General features: G+C 32.7%; 1 protein-coding gene across 2 annotated transcripts in view; it reads right to left on the minus strand.

Annotated features, from left to right (window-relative positions):
• JMY (junction mediating and regulatory protein, p53 cofactor) overlaps nucleotides 1–23536 on the minus strand; it is an 83241-nt gene that overhangs the window by 15443 nt on the left and 44262 nt on the right. For both annotated transcript variants that reach the window (XM_023495796.2, XM_031966103.1), the window contains exons 5-7: nucleotides 15597–15762; nucleotides 13961–14148; nucleotides 4511–4597 (exon numbers count right to left, since the gene is read on the minus strand). In XM_023495796.2, coding sequence (XP_023351564.2) covers nucleotides 4511–4597; nucleotides 13961–14148; nucleotides 15597–15762 — 441 coding nt within the window. The remainder of the gene's footprint in view (nucleotides 1–4510; nucleotides 4598–13960; nucleotides 14149–15596; nucleotides 15763–23536) is intronic.

A 23536-nucleotide genomic window follows, 5' to 3' on the forward strand; every position in this document is an offset into this window, starting at 1 on the left:
ACATTTGCCTTTAATAATTACTTCAAATCTAAGAGGAGAGTAGAATATAGAAATTAGCTTTTTAAAACTCTTAAATACTAAATATAAGGGGATTAGGAAAGAAGTAAAGCTACGGACAAAGAAAACAATGTATTAAAACTAAACCATAGGGGCAAGCTAGGTGGGGCAGTGTCTTAGAGGACCAGCCCTGAAATCAGGAGGACCTGAATTCAAATCTAACCTCAGATACTTAACACTTCCTAGCTGTGTGACTCTGGGCAAGTCACCTCCTCCCCTCCCCCCCCCAAATTGCCTCAGCAAAAAATAAATACCATACCTGAAATTCTATCTGGTAGATTATCCATTTAAATAACAGGGCATTGTGTCTATCACCCTAAACTTCCCTTATGCTTTTTTTTGTGTGTGATAATATGCATCAAATTATCATAGCACCAATACTTTTAATTTTTCATGACCAATAAACTGATAATTTAGCTGAAACTGAAATAAATGTAATATTAGGAGTGCCTTTTTGTAATCTATTAATTTTTAAAAATCATTTAAAGACCAATTTTAATGGGGAAATTTTTTTAAAGACAACAAAATCCCCCAATTTTACTTACATTAGAAACACAATTATAAAAACTCATTAAGAATAAACATGAAAGCTTTGGCATATATTATACCTCAGATAATACAAATAAAATGAAGAGCAATAGTCACACTATCCAATAAAGGAAATAGCAAACATAAGATACAATAAAAACATCAGGTAGGGAAATTACATTATGTTTAAAGACATTACAATGGAATAGTATCAATATTAAACATATTTGCATTGGTAAGTATAACAATATATTATAGTAGAGGGTTTTATTATTTTTTTTAATTTTTAAAAGCTTTTTATTTTCAAAACATATGCATGGATAATTTGACAACACTTACTCTTGCATAATCCTGTTTCAGATTTTCTCCTCCTTCCCCACCACCCTCTCCTAATGGGGAGATTTTAAAAATAGTGATTCAAATAAATAGTAAATTTTACTTAGTACATTAAAAAAAATCTATCTACTTTATATCCAAAATGCATGTAGATGGCTAATGAAATACAATAGGAAATAGATATAAAAGAAGGATTTTAATATGCAGTGTGATTGGGTATGTGGTATTATGTCTATGCCAAGCATGAAGAAATGAAAAAAGCAAAAAGAGAGAACAGATAATTATTGGAAAACAAAATATACTCCTTTTGCCTGGAATATACAATGAATGAAGAGGAACACAAGTTTTCAAATGTAGCTTTCTTAAATCATATGGTTCATAAAAATATCTTGTAAAAATAAAGAATCTTTATTAAAGCTATTGGAAAAGTGTATTTCTTGCTGCTTATTAAGAATTTTTCAGCTGTAGCAGTAGAAATAAAGAATTTTAGTCATGGTAACTCATGAAACAAACCAACACATATTTGCCATAAATTCTGTGTGGCCCCATTCTATTACCAGAGTGACAAAGGTGAAGAGGCCAAAAAGGGAATCTTAGCAAACTAATATTAACAAAGTTACTATACAAGATATAAACATGAACTTAATTGTTATTCTAAATATATGATCTTTGTTCTGTGATCAACCAGTAGACACAATGCTTAAAGAACTGTAGTGTATCAAAATCAAGGCATGCTAATTACAAATTAAACTAAGAGAAAAGGATATTACAAGTAATTGGAAGGATGGATCCACAGGTCCTTTTTGGAAACAAATAATAAAGGGATTTCCATTTTACTCATGTATTAAGATATTATTTCATATAGTATTTGGATATCTTGTATTATAATGCTTCTGAAAAACTATAAATTAGCCTTAATTATGACAAATAATAAAATAATATGCCCGTTAATGAGAATGACTGTAAAAACTTTGGTATATGAATGCAATAGAACATTACCATAAGAAACAATGAATAAGAATTCAAAGAATAAGATATAGATGAACTGATAAAAAATATACAGATCTAGGAAAATATAAACAACAATGTAAATAAAGAACAATAAAAATGAATGTTGGCCCAAAGAACAATTGAGAAAAAGTACCTCGCCCTTTTTCCTGGAGAAAGGATTAGATGTGAAATGTTTCTCATACTGCTAGATAAGGCTGATAGATCAAAGTCAAATCTTTGCTACAAGGAAAGGCACACTTGATAAGGGAAAGATATATTTAGAAATCAACAACATGAAAGGCATCAAATGAAATTTAAAAAAAAAAAACATAGTACCAATTTATATAAATTTCATATATGTTTCCCAAAGCTATTCCAAAATTTTAAAATTTAAGAATTCATATTCCCATACTCATTATTTGTTCAGGCCTGGGCCCAGGCAAAATTGTGAAGCGAAGTTTGTTTTTGCTGTCCCCATTTATGTACCATTCATCTTAGGCTTCCTCTACAGTATCCTTGAATAAAATCCTTCTTTCACATTCTGTCAGTCTAACAAGTATTTACTAAGCTTTAAATATGTGCTAAGCACTGGGTATTCTAATAAAGGCAGAAAATTGTTCTGCCTTCAAGGAATGCACATTCTAATGGAAGGGATGATATTTAAATATTAGGTATATAGAAAATAGAGAACAGATTAAAGGTGATCTGACAGAAAAAAAGTGAGGAGAAAGGAGAAATTTCAAATAGGTTCCTGTTACTTGATCAAAAAGTAAACTAAGAAAGCTGACAAAACAGGAACAAGTCAGATTATAGAGAGCTTTAAGTGACAGGAGAATTTTATATCTAATGCTGTAACAGAGAACTAACTTCTGGAACTTAGTGATTTGGGAAGTGAGATAGACTGATAGCAAAACCCTATACAGGATGGAGTATAATAAGGAGAGACAGATGTCTACCACAAAAGAGATTACAGGAAAAAAGAACTGAGAAAATTCCTAAGTCTTACAAATTCCTAAATCTTAATAATTTTAGAAATTGATTTTAGTTGAATGAAAGAGTCTAAAACCAGATTGCAGAGAGTTTAGAGCAGCAGACTGAAAGAGAAGTGGAGGCATAAATTGTGGATTTCCTTCTCAAAGAAGGAGAGATGACAACTAATTAACAGGATTAGTAAGATCAAGTAAAGGTTTTTTAATGGATAAAGGAGAGGATTGCAATCATAAGGGAAGGAACAAGCAGATAGAGAGATTGAAGGTAAGGGATACTAAGAATGATAGTGGGGGTAATGTACTGAAGAAGTCAGGAGGCATGGGATCAAGGACCATATATAGGGATATAGGGATTTGCCTTAGTAACCCCAAAGAGCTACCTACCTCTTTACCAGAGAACACAAGGCCAATTGCTGAAAACTCCCTCTTTCCTCTATCTACCTTTTATCAATTTGTTACCCCTTTTCCAGAGCAGCTCTTCCAAACCTTTAAATCCTTCCTCAAACCTTACGGCTACTCCAACCCAACTATCTCAGCTGGTAACCTTTATAGAAAAAACTGAGATCACTAGCCCAAGAGCTCTCTTTTTCATCTCATTTCTTCTGTTACGATCTCCTTCATTTAATCCTCTCTCACAAAGGTGACTAACTTCTCTATCTGCTTTCTGACCCCATCCCAGGCATCCATACTCTCTCATTTCTTTTCAATCTTTCCACGTCTGTAGGCTTACGAACAAACTGCCTACAAACCAATTCTTGTTTCCTCATCCTCAAAAAAATCCTTTTTGTTCCTTCTATCCCCATGATTATTCCTTTATGGTTCAACACCTGGAGATCATCTACACTTCCTTTCCATTAAAACTCCTCTCTCCAAAGTTATTCAACATCCCTTAGTTGCCAAATTCAATTGTCTTTTCTCTATCCTCATCCTTCTTGACCTCTCTGCAGCCTTTTGAAATCACTCCTAGAGGTTCTCTCTTAGCTCTAGGCTTTCAGGATACTACTTTTTCCTGACTCTTATCTTACCTATGTGACAGCTCTTTCTTAGTCTCCTTTGTTAGGTATTCATCCAAGTCACCCAGACCCATAAAGATGAAAAAGTTTTATTTGTGGGTGGTGGCTATTTTGGAATGAATTTAATAGATGATAATAATAATAATAATAATATATATATGCACATATATTTTATGATAGTATAAATGTATCATTTATCCTTTCAACTATAGTATTTCTGCCCTTTATATATTAATTAAAAGCTATGTATTTATAAAGACTCTTATTTTCAAGAGCAGAGACAAAGTAGTGGATAGAGCTGGCTTTAGTCAGGTCTCTTTAGTACCCCAGGTAATCCATAAATACTAATTAGGTCAGAGAAATTGTATATCTGCACTGCATCTGTAAAATGAGAATTTACTTATACAAATTAAATCATAGGTCTGCCCCAACAGAGAATTATCAAAACACGTATGTTAAGTGTGAAAATATTAGAGGTGTGTTAGGGAAATAGAGAAGTAAAATGGTTTACTAAAATCAGTTTTCTAAGAAATTGAATTAATTTGAACATGTAGCTTTAACTATTAAACAGGTCAATCACCAAGTACCCAAACTCACTAGTTGTACTGAATGATGTGTCCGATATTCATCTTCACTCCGAAGGCGTTGCTGGAATTTTTCACTGTGCTTTGCAATACAGATTTCCTGTAACAAGAAAAAATGTACATAAATATAAACCAAACCAATTTAACAATTGATAGTAGAATTTAACTTTAATCATGAATCTTCTGATTCCATTCCTATACCACAGTCTAGGCAGATAAGAGCACATAAAATTCCTATTAGGCCAATTTCAAGAATTGCTTATGTGAAATTTCTCCACTCAAAGACCAAAATGAAGGAATTGTTTTTATCACAACTAGGATAATATTAATAAATACACACACAAAACTAAAAGAGAATGAAAGAAAAAACAATGGATTTGAAATTAAAAGCTCCAGGTTTGAGATCATGCCACTTATCAACCACATGAGCATGGACAACTTCCTTCCCTTCCTAAATCCATTTCCTCATCCATAAAATGAGGATATAGCTGCACTGTGAATCTCATCACAGGGTTATATGGGAGGAAAATATATTTCTACACTCTATAGAACTACATATAAATGTTTGTTACTGCAAGTAATAATGTTTTATGAAAACTTGGTAAATGAACGCAAGAAAAATTGAAGGATGAGTCCTACGAAGCTATCACCAACCCTTCTACCTTTTCTTTACTTATACACACCCAGAGGCCTGGGTGAGGGGAGGTTGTGTGATACAATGTCACATACTTCTTGAATAATTTAGTGCATCAGTCATCTCACTGATATGGGTATTCCTTTAATCTCTGCAAACTCTGCCCAACTCAGCTCACATACCCTGTGATTATTTTCCATTTCTTTTCAAGAATCCTCTACAGAGGATAGATATGAGATATTTAACACTTCATGGGCAGCAGAGGCAGCCCTTTTCATCAGCTCACTTCCTTTTTAAATCCATAGATGGGATTATAGATTTTGAGCTAGAAGGAACCTCAAGGTAAGTGCCATTTCTTTCATATACACCATCATTGGTAATATATGGTACCCTACTAATATCTATGTCAAGCCAGTTCCTCTATAATGCTCCTTTGTTGTCTCTTTGTAAAATGGGGTATTTCTGATTTGCTGCCATTTAACATTGCCAGAAGTATACTGCCACTAAAGTGATGGGGTTTTCTGTTTTATGGAGACAGGTGCTGCTGGACTACACCTCATTTAAGAGGCTCTGCAGTATTTTAGTACTTGATGCAATCAGCACAAGCACAAGCACTAAGATTATGCTATATGTTCAGACTACTTTTTGTATTCTACAATACATGTGGATATAGAAATACATACACACATCTTCATGCCTGGTTTCATACTATAATCAGTACAGACTAACAGTAAAGCTAACCTAGAATTTAATAGATAGAAGTGACACAGCTATATCACCCTTGTAAAATTATGTAGCCCTCTCAGCAAACTCAGGCTTCTTGATAAAACAGAAAACTCCATGGCATTTCCAGAGATTAAGGGGAAGTGCTATAAACAAATATCTTTATATTTATATAGCAAAACAATCCTCCAATAAGACATCTCCCTTATAGTATATGTCACACTTATCTCAAAATTATCTGATACAGTTAACAATATAAACAGTATATGATCATAAAGGTTTATAGTACCTTTCAGAAAATTGTGTGGTTATAAAGATATGGTCTGCTATTGAATACAATTTGCTACAGTTCATATGTTCCCATTTCATATGTTTATCAAGAATGTCCTTAATATATATATGTAGATAATTCTCAAAGATTTTGTACGACTGAAAGAGTAGGTTTATAGCTTTAGTTATTATTAATGTGTTTTTGCCTACTTAATTTTGGTAAAATTTTATACTATGTTTCAGTATTCTATTTTGCTTATCTTAAAAATTGAGACTTCAATGCTTTCAAAATTGGATCACTTCTAGGCAGGCAACACTCCAATAAATAGTTGAAAGGAGAATAATAATTTTTAAAAAGTTTATGCAGTACTTTTAGGATTTACAAAGAACTTAACTTGTTTTATCTTATTCAGTTCACACAACAATCTTATGAGGGAAGTGCTATTAGCCCAATTTTACTTATGAGAAAACTGAGGCAAACAGATGTACCCAGGGTCAGACAATTAGTAATCCTGAGACAGAATTTTTACTTTGACCTTCCAAAATCCAGGTACAGCACTCTAACCACTACAACAATTATATCTTTATCTCTTCTTACTCTCTTCCTACAGAAGTGTCAAACTTGGGAACCACAAAATTCATGAGTGCAACTGAATAAGATCAAAATATAATAGGGAAATGTTTAAAAAAACAAGTAAAAATATAATACAATATAAATAATATTAATTTGTGGTTTTCTAAAAAAAACAAAAACAAAAACTGTGGCCCACAGGATTCTTGTGTCCAGTTGAGTTTGACACCCTTTCACTATACTATAGTACCTACACAATTCACTAAAGGATCACAAATGAATGATAACCATGTTTAAGGAAAAAAGAATATTCCAAGTCACTATGAAAGAATGCAATTTAAAACTAATCTGAGGCTTTGCCTCACACCCAACAAACTGGAAAAGATGAACAGAGGTAGAAAAAGATCATTGTTGGATGAGTTGTTGGAAGCCAGGCACAATTACACATAGTAATGAAACTGTTATACAATCATCTCTGAAAAGCAATTTAGAATTGCACTTTTTAAAAATAACTAAACTATTTCTTTTGATATAAAGATTCCATTATTAGTCATATATCAAAGACAAAGTCAAACACAAAAAAGAAAGAACCCATATACACCAAAATATGTGTTGGCAAAGAAATGAAAACAAAGTGGAAACTCTTCAATTGGATTGTGGATGAAAAAGCTATGGTCTATGAATGTAATGAAATATTATTGTAATATTTCTTCTTATGATTTAAGAAATAAGGAGTATAAGGAATTCAGAGAAACATAAGGAGACATACACAGAGTATAACAAAAATAAAAAGAACACTGAAATCAAATATTTTATAATAAATAAAAAACAGTTTTTTTCCCTTGTACTATTTAGTATAGAATGTTTTATATGCTAGGATTTGTGCATGCTTTGTTGATTTTAACTGCTTTTTTTGTTATCAAGAAAGGCTCTTTTAAATCCTTAATCTATATAGTATTCAATCGATCAATAAAACTGACTGCCTTAAATTGCAGATAACTGCTGATTGATTAATCAACATTTATTAAGCACCTACTATGTGCCAGACATTATGCTAAGCATTGGGGATAAAAAAAAGGAGACAAAGCACAGTTTCTGCCCCCAAGGAACACATGAATAGACAATATGCTAACAAATATATACAGAGTAAGATGAACCAGAGAGAAGGCACTAGAGAATACAGAGAGATTAGGGAAAGTTTCCTGTATGAAATGGGATTTTAGTTGGGACTTAAAAGAAAGCCAGAAAGGTCAACAGTTAAGAGCAAAAAAGGGAGAACATTCCAAGCATGAGGAACAGTCAAGACAGATAGAGGAATGTCTTGTTCTTCAGCAAGCCATTGTCAATAATAAGACTACATGACGGGAAATAAAAAGTGTAAGAATACTGAAAAGGTAGGGCTGAGCTAAGTTATGGGGGACTGATTAAAGGCCAGACAGAGCATTTTGTATTTGATACTTGAAGGAGGGAGCCACTGAAATTTATTGGGTAATTGGTGACATAATTAAACCTATGTTTTAAAACAATCCCTTTGATTTTTGTTGAACAGAGGCTAAGGTGGAGTGAAGAGAGACTTCAGACAAGCAAACCTACCAGCAGGCTACGATTGTAGTCCTGGTATGAGGTGATGAAAATCTGTACCAGGGTGATAGTGTCAGGACTCACGGGGCCTATTTGGAAGATGATGCATAGGTAGGAATTGGAGAGATAGTAGCAAACAAATGGTCTCCATTTTTTTCCCTGCAAAATTACAAGGCCATTTCTAAAATATATAGAGAACTGATTCAAATTTATAAGAATACAAGTCATTCTCCAACTGATAAATGATCATAGGATATGAACAAGCAAACTTACTTAAAATGCTAAATGCTTGAAGGTATGTGGGAAAACCAGGCCACTGATCCATTGTTGGTGGTGATGCAAACAAATGCAATCACTCTGGAAAGTAATTTGGAACCATGAACAAAGGACTATAAAACTTATGTATACCCTTTGATCCAGCAGTGCCATTACTAGATCAAATATCCCAAAGAGATAATAAGTGAAAAGAACCCACATATACAAAAATGTTTGTATCAGCTCATTTTGTGGTGGCAAGGTATTAGAAATTGAAGGGATGAATATTAATTGGAAATGTCTGAAATGGAATACTCTGTTCTCTAAGAAATGATGAGCAGGCAAATTTCAAAAAACTTAGAAGAGTTACATGAATTGATGCTAAAACAAAGCATACTATTATATTTTTTTCTTTGTTGTGGTTTTTCTCTTTTCTTTCCTCCACAACATGACTAATATGGAAATATTTTAAAACTATTATACATATATAACCTATATTAGATTGAATTGGGAAGGGGAGAGAAAGGAGAAAAACTTGGAACTCAAAATCTCACAGAAATTAAAGTTAAAAATTATCTTTACATGTAATCAGAAAAAAAAAATGCTATTAAATGTGGAGAAAATTAAATTAAGAGGCAAAATTTTCAGTTGAGAGTGAGGAAGGGGATCTATGGAAAGCTGAGGAGGAATGAAGAGCCCTTGTGGAGAGTAAGATAATGAATGGATAAAAGAAGTATAATAGGATTTTGCCTAGCAGAAATATTGTGGAAATTTGTGGTGAATCCAGCAAGAATGGTTGTGTGATTTTCTCCATCTTTGTTCAGATGTGTGAAGGATTGAAAGTGATGAATGGTGAGAGAATTCCAAGGTTGAAGCATGGTTGGAAGTAAGTGATAATGTGATTTGATAAGGGAGCTAGGGATTCAAGAAAGGAAGATATTGTAGAGTTGAACTGGTTCATATATCTCCTGAGTTCTAGTCACATATTACCAATTGTTTCCAGTATATTAGATATCCTATAGGCACCTCGAATTCAACATGCCCAAAGTCAGAACTCTGTGAGGCTGCTCATCATAATTGCAAATAGCTTTCTAATTTGTTCCCCTATCTCAGGCCTTGCCCACTCCCAACTATCCACCTCAAACAAGTCTGACTCCATTAAAATTTCTCTATCACTATTAGGATCAACTCTTTAAAGCTTGAGCCCAGATTATTTTCTCAGCATTATTTCATATCATTTCCCATCCCCTTTTATCATTTCTAATCTTCAGTCAAGCTAGTTTTCTAATAGATCTTCATACATGACATTTCAGCCTCCCTTCTCTACCATGTTTTTATAGTGACTGCCCAAAATGCCTGGAATGTTCAATAGATTAATGACTACCTTCTAAATGAGGCTCCCCCCCCAAAAAAATTATATTTATTGTGTTTAATACCTTTATAATAATTCCCCAACAGAACATAAAACTCCTTGAGGGCAAGGACTCTTCACTTTTACCTTTATGTCCTCATTTCCTAGCAAAGACTATTATGTCTGACACACAGTAGGAATTTAATAAACATAATGATCATTAATAAACAAAATTAACTCTCGATTTTTTTGGTAGTGGCCGGTTTTGCTTTTATTTAACAAGAGCACAGCTGCTCTTGCTAGCAATAAACTTCAAACATTACTACTAAGGAGCAAACATTACCAAGAACAGCAAAACCTACCTTCTAGCATTATCCTTAAGAATCTAGGCCTACACTTCCATGACATAAATTTTGTTGAGGTACCAACAACTGCTCCATCAAAATCTAACATATCTACATCTATCAGCCAAATATGCCTGCTTATGAGCTGACATATGACGAGAGGTGAGACATTGTTTAAAATCCCATTTTCCAGAAGAACAAACCATTTAAATCATGTCAGAAATAAAATACCAGTATTCTATTCCTTTTGTGTATTGGGCCACTCTCAAAAAATCTGTGATATGTTACCTTTTTAAACAAAAAAAGAGATTACAAACCTACTCTTTGAATTGACATACTGTATGTTAAGGTAAATATTTCAAACTTGTTTCTTTCACAGTATCTTAAAGTCAGTTGACTCAACTAAATTCTTACTAAATAAAAGCCACTGAATTGATAACATAACATACTCGCCAAGTACTTTACCAATAGGATACTGTGTTAATAGATCTGTTACCTTTTTTTTGAGTGGAAAACGATTACAGGAGATTGAGAAAGTATGCAGCCTGGAAAAGATGATTACAAAAAAGCAGAAGAGCTGGACAATCAGATAAAGCGATGAGAAAAGAGTCACTAAAAAGGAAGATAATTACCAAAGAAAAAGACAAAAATACTTCTTTTGATAATTGTGGTCTTAAAGTTGTTTGTTTTAACTCACTACACAATCAACCAAATCTATCACATAGTAGGAATCATCACTAGCAAGACTATGTAAGTTTGGCAAAAGAAACAATGTATCCTTAGAAATATAACCCTTATTAATGATACTCAAGGATTATCTTTAGCAATCCTTAAGTATCATTAATAAGGTTGTATTTTTACCACACGTTAGATTTTAGGCTGACTTCCAATATACATGTAATATATAGAAATATTTTAATACTAGCTCTTAATAATGAAAAGAGAATAATAAAATGCCATGCTAATAAACACCTTATCACAGATGTTTTGAAAGTACTATAAAATACTGCCAAATCATTGAAGGGGTGTGTGTGTATGAATTTTCCTCTACCTGATTCAGCCAGTATCATTTTACGAGAAAAACACAACTACTTTATGTTAATTATAAAATCAATTTATTTTCAAGTAGGACAGAAGTTTTCAGTAGAATAGAAGCCCTTGCAGAGCACAATGATTTTCTGGTTGTTGGTGGTATTTGTATACTCAGCACCTAGCAAAAGTTCTAGGAACTTTATAAGGACCTACTTTCATTTGTATCATTAACTAGCAGTATGATTTTAGGAAAATTACTTAATCTGTTTATAGCTCATCCTTCACTGGATAATGGGTTTTTAAAATTTTTATTCAAACTACCTCATAAGGTAGTTGAGTAGATATAATTTATAAGAGGAAAAACATTCAAACAAAACTACACAAATGCAAAGGACTGAGTTTTTGTTATATGTAAACTAGTGCTTTAATAATATCTGGAATCAGTCTCATGTAGCTTAAACATCTTTCCCAACAAAATCATCTAAAATATATCCTACCAAATCATTTTTTCCATACATAATATGAAAACCATTTCCAAATTCCAACAGTATTCATCTGCATATGTATAAGTAAATGACACTCATATCTATCTATAGTGTACACAATAATGATTGGGGTCTTTTTGAGCCAAGGCTAATCCTATAGTTTTCTGAAACTGCATAGCATGAAAAATGCTGGGGCACCCACTTTTTGAAGAAAGTCACAATGCTAGTAGGCAGTACTTTTTTGGTGAATGAGACTTACAAAAAGAGAACAAGAAAATTCACTAAACTTGATCCCAGATTTGTAAAGCATTGAAAAGAAAATACTTGAGATTCTCCATTTTCTTAAGGGGGGGTAAGGAAGAAGAAAGAGAGCAGGAGGGAAAGAACCAAAGCCTAATGACATGTGCTTTGAAAAAAAATACTACTGAGTCAGGAGGCAGAATTAACAGGCATCTCAGAATGAGATTTAGCATTTAAGATCCTTAATAGCACTTTTGTCTATTTAGACCTAGTATCTATCAAACATGAAATTCTAAATTATTGCTGGAAGTAGCCAAATTAATAATTTTTAGAGCATATGACAAAAAGATAATATGCTCTAGTCTAGTTTTGGCTCTAGAGAACCATAACAAATTAAAAATGACTGCTAAAATTGTACTGCATTTATAGATGCCAAAAAGGAAATTTAATATGAAGGGAATTTAGCATTTAAAGATAGGGATGAGAGTCAAGAAAAAAGTTTTTTTTTTTTTTTAAATATTCAATAATACTTACAAATTTCTTTTTATATAGGATCATGCTATTTAAGAGTTGGAAAAGACTCTTAGAGGTCATCTAATCAAACCTTTCATTTTACAAATGAAAGGCTATATGATAGACCAAAGCTCATATACATGTAGGCCTTATCTAATTTGTAAAAGAATGAGAATACTATTTTGTGTCATTGTTGGTTTTCATTCATATTTGATCATTTTTCTTGTGGTGTTTCAAATTCCACAAAATGCAATTTTTCCTTTATTATGGAATCTTTCCTTTATAAAATAAATAAAAATATTCAATTTTCAAAACAAGTATTTCAATTCAAGTATTTTTATCATAATATAAGAAAAAAGAGAAATGAAAGGTGTATAAAAATTTGTTTTCTAACCTAAATAGGTTATCGAAGTGATACAAGGAACAAAAGAACCTAAAGAACATAAAAGAAAAAAAACAAAAAATAGAGAAACAATAATACAACACATACATATTATAAACACAGTAAAGAAGGCTATAGTGTTATCTCTTGGAGTAGGGTTAAGAATAGATAAATTACATGTTGTCTAAATGTTCTCATTTATATCATTCTTATGAAAATGTTAAAATGTTTGCATTTGTCATTGTCAGTTAAAATAAAAATTCATTTCCTTCAAAAAGGTTAAGTGATTATGTGATGATCAATTAACTGATGAATTTGGCTCTTTTCAACAATGAAGTGATTTCAAGGCAATTCCAAGAGAAATGTCCTGGAAAATGACATCCACATTCAGAAAGAGAACTATAGCGTTGTTTTTTTTCTTTTTTTTTCTGCTCAACGTGACAAATGTGGAAATATCTTTAGAAGAATTGCAGATATTTAATATCTGTATCCCATTGCTTACTGCCTTGGTTAAAAGGGAGGAAAAGAGGGGAAAAAAAATTTGGAATACAAGGTTTTGCAAAGGTGAATGTTAAAAACTATCTTTACATGCATTTGGAAAAAAAAAGTTAAATGAACTCACAAATCAGATTATGGAATTAAGATCAGTATCCTCTGAGGAGGGATGAAGGTGGATAGAAATGGGACAGGAACAAAAAAGGGGTTGGGGTAGAAAACCAGGACCCAAATCTGGATAGAAGAAAAAGAGTTCAGGAGAATATTCTTAAGAATATCTAAGCTAATCTGTGACAGATTAATAGGCACATGCTACTTAACTGATTCAAATTTACAGTTTGAGTCTGCTGGCAAATATGAAATCATTCTAATTTTTCTTTTTTCCCTTTGAAAGTGGGGAGAGTCTACAAAGAACTAAATTTCTTAATTCTATCAAGCTAGGTAATAAAAAGAGATCACAGCTTCAGGAATTCAATCTTTTAGAATATTTGTTTACAAATCTATTATAATTTTCAGGCTATGGAAAAAATAATGGTTAAAAGAGGAATTTTAAATTATGTTATACATTTGAGGAAAATTTAAAAAACCTTTTTATTTCTGAGGTAGGCTTTCTTGGCCGAAACTCGCCCACGCCTTGCTTCCAATTGCCGAGCTTTCTGCTGAAGTTTCTGCAGTTCTTCTCTCTGCAGATGTAGAGATGCTGCCATCTCTTCCTTTTCAAGCATTGCCTCCATGCTTTCATAAGTGTCATAATACACTACTTCATCTCTCTTTTCTGTTATGAAAAGTCAATAAAGGGAGGGGGGGGGGAACACATTAATTTAGATCTTTACTAATTCTACAACTATGAACACTTAGACAATGAGCTAGATGAAGTTTTATGTTTACTCTGCTGAGGGGGTGGGGGAGAGCATGAGGGAGATATGTGGCTAAGTACATTAATTAACCTAAGTTAAGATTCTGAAGAGTAAAGATGATCAATCATTTATGAAACACACTTCACTTGTGTGTGTAATGTCCTAATTATAACAGAGCCTTTATTAGCCATTATAATGAGGCCTCAAGATAGTAATAGTTTATCAGTGATTAGTCCTAGTTAGTTTGTGGGCTTTACTTAGAAATAATTTTAAAAAAAATTCAGACTCTTTTAATTCAATTAATTACATAATTAATTCTATCAGGCCTTTCCTCCATTATTAATCAGCGGGGAGGAGGGAAAACAAATCTTAAAGTCATCAAGCTAGTTTTTCTTTATAGTTTTAATCAGGCCTAAATTTAAGTTAAAACAAGTAAGAAAAAAATGCAAGAATTCAAGAATTTCAGATTTTATAAAATATAATTCCACAACTCTTATTTTTATTTAATTCATAATCCCACCCTCCACTGCTGCAGTTTAAGCTAATTCCTTTTGTTTACTTAAATAACTAACTCACATTCTAACTCTGAAAATATCAAGCTGAAAAAAATCTAACAGTTTTGCAACTTTCTAACTCGGGTGTTTTGCTATTTTTTGTGTCATGGATCCTATGATGACAATAGGGTAAAGCCTATTGATCCTTTTCCAAAATAATGCTTTTAAATACATGAAACTGAAATACAGTTAACAGCTGGATTTTTTCCCCATAGTTCACAGAACCCAAATAAAGAATTCTTGTTTTGCATAGATATTTTCCTGATCCTTTAAAATTAATGTTGGGGTTACCATTCCTATTAAGAATCACCAAATTTCAACTTTTAAGGAATTATAGTAAGCTATGTTGGGCATAAGCTTAGACCAGCAATATTTTCTTTTTCCATTTTTTCAAGGTCAATCAATATAAATGTCTTATAAGTAATAATCTTAAACAAAAAATCTGAACATCAAATTTCTACATGCACACTAAATGAAAAAGGATTATAAATGAAGTTGAAATCTCTAATGGACAATTTGATTTTTCTTTCTTGTAGGTGTATTGGTAAATTGTTCATGTGTATTGTGTATTGGTAAATTGTTGTCCTGCTTGTCTCTATTTCCTACTGATCTTCCTTTGGTCTTCTTCCTTTTGGTCTCTTTTATGTAAAATATTTTCAAGTCATAAAATCTGTTGTAATTAGAAAAAAACTAGAGACTACATATACATTCATTAAGAAAAAAGTTTCTATTTAAATCCTGCCCCTCCCCCCAATACTTACAGTTTAAAAGGTCTATGTACATTTGTAGGAGAAAATGTCTACTATATATACCTGATACAAGTCTCTTGATGCTTTCAAGTTGAGCTGTTAGCAGTAACTCCTCACACTTCAAGATCTCAAACTGTACTTCATACAACTGAAGTTGCAGATCATAATAATCTGCTTCTAACTGATCCAAAAGGGCAATAGCTTCTGTGCCGCCTTGCAAGCTCTGCATCTGGATAGAAAAAGAAAAATTGCTGTGGCATATCAAAGTGTAAATTTTTCATCAGAAATTCATTCTAATATTGCAAAGCAAAGAAAGCATCTATACAAGAATTTATCATTCAGAAAGAATTTCAAAAGATACTAAAAAACCTTAAATGTTTTTTGGTGGTTGGAACTATGAACTGAGAGATGAGCATAGTGTCAGTTGCACTGCTACTGTCTATCCACAGACTCAGCTGAACCCCTTATTCTGCGCACAGAATATTCAATCACAGATAAAAATAAGCTAGTGCAGACGGTTAAATTGGCTGAGAAATATGACATGGCAGCTTACATGAAATCTGTGAACAAAGGAGTTGAATGATCCAGTGAATAGGGCAATAATTTCTTTGTTGTTTACAAAAATGTTGCAGAAACCCGGAGATGTTATCTTGGAGGATTGTTTCAAGTAGTGAGGAAAGAATGGAAAGTGCTAAAGATAGCAGATGGTTCATGAGTAGAGAGAAAACCAAATTAAGAGATATCTACAATGAAGTTCTGCCTCTCTTTGAAAAATTCTTAATCCTAATCCTTCACAAAAAAAAGAGCAAAGTCTTCTGTTTGAAAATTAAAGGAGACTATTACTGTTATTTGGCTAAAGTTACTGCTGGTGATTACAAGAAAGGATGAGTGGACCACTCATAAAAAGAATATCAAGAAGCATTTGGAAACAGTACAAAGGAACTTCTCTCTATTCTATTATCAGATATTGAACTTTCCAGAAAAAACTTGTTCTTTCAGAAAGAACAGCTTCTGATGAAACACATTGCCAAAGTTAATATTTTTAAGTGAAGAATCATTCAAAATTAGCACTCTAATAATATATTTACTTAGAGACAACCTGATGTTGTGGATAGCAGACAGATACATACCCAAGAAAATGAAGATGAAGCAGAAGATGGTAAATTCACCAGCCTTCCCAAGTTTTGTCAACCTCATCCTATATTTATATAGTAGACTATATTGGTCATTGATACTGTTACACAGATAGTTTTTCTTTATGATTATGTTACATCTATTTGGACATATTTTTCATGTGGTTTTTATGTTTAGTATCAAGAGAGTAGAGCCAGTTAACATTAGTATTTTGGGTATACTGTGATTTCACAAGGCCGATGTTAAAACAATTTCCATATCTAAACAAAGAAAACTAACTAGAGGATTGGAGCACTTACAGCTATGGTAGAAATAAATGTTCTGTATTACATGTCATGCCATATGGATCTGTGGCATACAATTTCAAAATGTATACTTTTATGATTGAAGTTTGAAAAGTGTTCCTTAAAATAAAGTTTTAAACCTCAAATTTACTATGGAAATGGGCAGAAACAGTTTCCATTTTTTATAGTAACCTGCTGTTTGTTTTCATTATTTTTGCATATGTTACTACTCACTTTATTGTATTTAAATGGGTTAGCTAACATAAGAACAATTTACAAGATGAAATAAAAATGAACTACTTGACATTCAAAGTCAACTGTCTAACAAGCATGTAAAGTTTTTTTGCTTTTGATTTGTTTTTCACTTTTCCAAACATGTATGGAACAAGAAAATAACAGGGTTATAACTAAGATGATGAAAATTTCATAAGACATTAAAACTGATCATGAACAATCTAAGCACAATAATGAAGATCATGTGTATTAAGCTGATATAAATGACATAAAAATTTTATGAATGGGGAAAATAACAGAATTAAGTGATTTCTAACAGAGCTAAGGTGAACAAAGTAAAAAATACGTATTGCTACTTTGCAAAATGGCTTAGGTTATATTAATCTGGCGTTGGGGTGATAATAATATGCTGAACAGGAACAAGATTACCTGAAAGTTAAAACAAATAAACTGTTTGGTAAAAGAAAGTAAAGGTCAAATTAGTCAACCATTCTGGGCTGAACTTTAAATATTTATTCTCAGCTCTAACACTGTGACATCCTAACAGGTTTTTTTTACATAAACCAAGACTCTTCTAAAATCAAATTTTAAAGAAAATATTGTTTCAGTCATTTATTCATTAAGTACTTATCATGTGCTAAGAATTGGGCTGAGCACTAGGAATATAAAGAAAGGTAAAAACAGGGTTCCTGCTAGCAAGGAGCTTAACAACTTGACAACAATGTGTATACACACACACACACACACACACACACACACACACACACACGGTAAATGGAAGGTAATCTTAAAAGAGAGAATTTGCATTTGGAGGGATTGGGAAAAGCCTCTTATAGAAAATCTTTTAAGATGTCAGGGAAATGAAAAGTCAGACACAAAAAGATTCCAGGCCCGGGAGACAGCCACTGAAAAGATATAGATTTAAGAGAATGTGAAGAACAGCAAAAAAGCCAATGTGTGCTGCTATCAGATATTGGAGAAGAGTAAAATATTAAGAATAAAGAATAAAATATAATATAAATATAATATAAAATATTAAGAATAAAGAATAAAATATAAAGAATAAAGTGTTACAGTATAGTTAAGAGAACTGGAAAGGGCCGGTATGCAAAGGGCTTTAAAAGCCAAATCGAGGATTTTGTAATTTATTAAATAGAAGAGTAATGTAGTCAGGTGTGAAGCCAGATGAGTGGAAAATAGACTTGAGTGGGAAGAGATTTCAGATGTGAAGAACTAGAAAACTACTGCAATAGTTCTAGTATATGATGATCACAGCCTGAATAAGGGGTGGTGGCTACTCAGTGTAAAGACAAGAATATGAAGAGAATGAGAGATGCTGTGGAAGAATAAATAATTAATCCTGGCAAGAGATCAGATGTGTGGGGCAAATGGAAAGAGTCGAGTTTGATAATTTAACCCTACATGACTGGGAGGATGGTAGTGCCTTGACACCAATAGAATGCTGAAGGATTTTAACAGTTTTCAAAAGAACTGCACACTACAAATGACTACATGAATACATACTCCAATCAGTAAAAAAAATATATTTTTAAACATCTGAGCTTTCTCATAACAGCAGGCAAATTGAAAAAGATGAAGAGTAAGGACAGGAACAGTAAATATATTGAAGGGGCTGTGGAAAAACAGGCACACTGAGGCACTGTTGAAGTAGTCAAATGACCCGACTGTCCTCAATATCAATTTGGACGGTCTGTACAAAGTCTTTGCACAAACAAAATAAACACAGTTAAAATTAGAAGAGAAACTATTAACTAGACGAAAATCTTTGCAGCAAGTTTTTTTTTTTTTTAACTAGAGATTTCATTTCCAAAGTACACAAGGAACTCACTGAAGTTTATAAAGAATAAGAGGCATTCTCTAATTTAAAAATAGTCAAAGGATACAATGCAAAGAGACAGTTTTCAAATAAAGAAACCAAATGAAAAATATTCCAAAATCAATAATTAGAGAAATGTCAATTAAAGTTAGGAGTTCTACCTTCATACTCATCAGAAGGGCAAAGTTGCAAAAAAGGAAAACGACAAATATTGAGAGATTGTGGGGGAAAAGACTCATTAATTACTTGTACTAAGTCACTATACTCTTTGATACAGCAATTCCAAGACTAGACTCATAGACCAAAGAGATCAAAGAAAGAAAATATAAATCATATGTACAAAAAATGCACAATTTCTTTCCTTCCTACTCCTTTCCCCATTGAAAATCCTTTTTAACAAGTAAGTAAAATATATGCACACATCTGTCACATCCAGAAATCTCTATTTCATTTTGCCTCTTGAATCCATCAACTCTTTCATGGTATATAGTACAATCAATTCTGCTATAATGCAACATATGAATTTCCAAAGAGAATTATGCACGGCAAAATGAATAATAAAAATACACAGAACTAATGGGGGAAATGGGTTGAGGGAGACAATGCTCAAAAACTTAAATCAGTGACAAAAAAAGAAGAGAGAAAGTCAGAAGTACCTGGAAAGACTAGTTTGAACCAACAGAATAAGGTGAGCACAAGAACAATTTATACAGCAATACTGTAGAGGCTCAAGAACTAAAATCAATGCAATAACCAAACACAATTATAGGATGATTGAAAATGCATACATAAATACTACCCATGCCCTGATAGATGATTTTTCAAAAAGAAAAATGAAATATTTTTTTTGAATATGACAAATATGGGCACATATTCTTCTTATTTGTTAATAAGGATTGTTTTTCTTCCTTTTCAATGGAGAAAGGAGAAATAAAGAAAACAAATGTTTAATCATAGGGGAAAAAAAGGTAATTAAACATCCATTTTTTTTGATCCAGTTATTCAACAACAGGACCTAAATCAAGGACAGAAAGCAAAATACTAAGAGCAGTACTCTGTGGTGACGAAGCTCTAGAAGCAAAGTGGGTGCCCATCAACTGTGGAACATCTAAAAATAATGATTATATATAAATGTAATATATTTTGTTATATAACTGACAAGAATGAAGAATTGGGCAAAATTTGTATGAACAAATGAAGAGTGAAACAAGCAGAAGCGCAAGAGAAGCATGCACAATGACTAGAAGAATGTATGAAGAGATCACTACAAAAAAAAAGCTGAATTCTTAAGTAACACAAAAGCTAGTGAAGGCTAGTCAATCAGTGTATGTTTTTTAAGAACCAGGCACTGTGCTAACCACTGGGGATATAAAAGTAAAAGACCATCTCAGTTCTCAAGGTGCTGACATGTCTAATGACAAAGACAACATGCAAATAATTATATACAAAAAAAGCTATATGCAGGATAAACTGAGGGAAAAAAATCAAGAGTCTTCCTACAGAAGGTGAAGTTTTAACTGGGATTTGAGGAATATAAGCAGAATGTAGAAGAGTTTCAGGCATGGGGGACAGTGAAACTGCTGAAAGTACAAAGGCCACTGTCACTAGACTGCAGGTTATCTGATAGGATTGGGAAGATTGGGGGGAGAGCAAAAGAGAGGTGTTGTAAGGGAGGGGGAGAAGGGGATGTCAAGTTACAAATGACTTTAAATGTATTTTATATTTGATTTCTAAGGTAACAGGGAATCGCTGGGTTTTTACTAAGTGTGGGGGTGATCCAGTCAGGTCTAGACTTCAGGAAGATTGCTTTAAGAGCTCAGTGAGAGATGAACTTGTGAAACAGGGAAACTAACCATCAAATAAGTGCCTTTTTTTTTTTTTTTTTTTGGCAAAAATCCAGGTGTGAGATGATGAGAAGCTGTACCAGGGGGTGGTAATGTCAGAAAAGAAAAAGAGACATGTGTAAGACATGGTACAAAGATAAAATTGATAGGTCTTGGCAAAAGATTAGATGGGGAGAGCAGAGGTTTAAGAGAGAATGAGAAGTCAAGGATGATACCTAGACTGCAAGCCTAGGGAAATTTGATATCCAACAGTAAAAAGAAAGTCATCTATTTATCTACCTCTAACCTTTTTGCTGACCCACAGAATCACATCTCTATCTACATACTGGACTAGAGGTTCCACTGATATTTTAAACTCAACATGGTCAAAACTAAACTTATTTTCCCCTCAAACTCTCGCCCCACCTCTCAACTATCCCTCTTTATGCCTTCCTCCCAAGCTAAGGTAACTGAGAAAATTACAACTATGTACCTATAAATCTACTTTTTCATCTTAAAACAATCTTTACATGAATTATGAAATGGTCTATGCACAGAGGAATGATAGTATAAATGAAAATTCAACAGGAACTATCAGGCTTTCACAAGATTGCATAGCACAGTAGATGTGACCTATGAGAGAGGTGTAGAGAATATACAATCCCAACTGTTTATTGTTAGCAATAACTATTTTCCCATCCCAAAAATGGGCACTTATTTAATTATAATACCAAATTACTGCCAACAAAACTTCTTTCCTTTGGCTTTCCCTAAAATTTGTTTTAACTTATTTGACAATAGCTAATAGAATCCCCATTATTTCAATAACAGAAATATATTTCTAATATATTCTGTATATAGCCTAAAAGATCTAAAATTTTGATGGTTTACAAAAAAAAAAAAACAACCCACCAAGTCATTTTTCTATTATTTTATCCCACCTAAAAAAAATCTACAATTTAAAGTAATAAAAAGTCTAATATGAAGAACTTCTATAATTGGTAATTACAGCATACATGTACATACTTTCACACATATATGAACACAAACATGCTGTACATATATGAAGAATGTAGATTCAAACCTCCTTGAGGATAAAGATTTCTTTTTCTTGTTGTTGTCATATTGCTAGTGGCTGGCACAGTGGCTTATTGATAGAATCCACTTAACAAATGGTTGTTGGATTAGATTGTAGTATGCTACTGAAAAAACAGAATTAAGCCGCCACTCCCAAAGTTCAAGTTCATCCTGATTCCTTTCCAAAACATTGGTCCTGGAAGGTATTTACTATGTCCTGCTGCTGTTTCTGCTCTTTTAAATTTAGTTCTCTGGAACCTGTGGGGGAATTCAGTATACATGAAAGGGAACAGAAAGAAAAAGAAGCAGCACTGGTAAATGTGGATAATAAAAATTTAGACAGTAAAATAAAATCCTGGTGGGCTCAATTTTTAAATTAAAAAAAAAAAAAAAACTACTTCAAGTCTAGAACTGCATTTATTATCAACATCTGAAGTCTTTATTTTGTTTTTAAATTTTCAATTTTGGCACATCAGAGGAACTAAGTATTTTACTAGACAAGATAGCATCTTTAACACATCCTGAACATTTATGGAGTCTTTCAAAAACTAAATTGAAAGGTACTATTACAAAGTCTTTAGTGAATAGCAGGCCTCTGGGATGGGTTCAATAATTCATTTTTCTCTTTTCATGAGTAAAAATCACCTTAATATTTATAATTCAGAGTAGACTGACAAGATCCCAAAAGAATAGTTGCTAATGGGTCAATGTCCACTTTTTCAAAACCAAGTGAAAATCATGTTTACCAAAGTTGTTTACCACTTTTATGGAAACTCTTCAGAATACAGAAAAAAACGGAAGAGAGAATCGCAAAGAATGTTGCAATCTTCTAGATGTTTCTGTTCATAGATGGCACTGTTCTGTTTCCAAGCTCTGGACCACTAAGCCTACTAAATGTATCCGCAGTTACTCAAGAGATTAAAGCATTACTCTCCTTAGAAAGAAAACTTAGTAGATTAAAAAAGACAAACAAACAAACAAAAAAAAAACATTTTTGTCTAGACTATGATATGCAGTTTAATGAAACAACCCAGAGTTGATCCTCAGTACGGGTTTCTAAGATGATTCAGGCCTAGAATAAATTAGGAGAGTGAGCTAGAGAACCTTTCAAAGACTGCATAAAGATTTTTTTAAATATTCAAACTTCTCCTTGAAACAAAGGCCATCTATATTACTATTCTTGAAGTGATGTGATTATAGGCAATTAGTCTCTGAAAAGTTAAGAAGTCTCCAAGAAAATACTATACGCAAACACTAAAACAATGCAAATAGAAAAAAAGAGAACTAAATAAACGAAACTAAAAGGTGCGAAATAATAATGACCCATCTTGGACCAAGTAAAGAGATATTTTAAGGTATTTGTAGGGGGAGGAATATGGGTATTTTCCTTCTCTTCAATTCTTAGCTAAAAGGAAAGGTTCTCTGGGAAGGAAGAAAGGACTAAACTGAGAAATATAAATAATATAAACACATAAGATTATTTAAATAATCAGCTAAAGAACCTAAGTTTGTTTAGCTTGGATAAGAAGACTCAGGGAAAGAGCCAATGTGAGAATGATAAGTATTCTTCAAGTATTTGAATGGTTTAGTGTGCAAGAGGGATTAAAACAGTTC

The sequence above is a fragment of the Sarcophilus harrisii genome, chromosome 1 (genome assembly GCF_902635505.1).
Source record: "Sarcophilus harrisii chromosome 1, mSarHar1.11, whole genome shotgun sequence".
NCBI classification, from domain to species: Eukaryota; Metazoa; Chordata; class Mammalia; order Dasyuromorphia; family Dasyuridae; genus Sarcophilus; species Sarcophilus harrisii.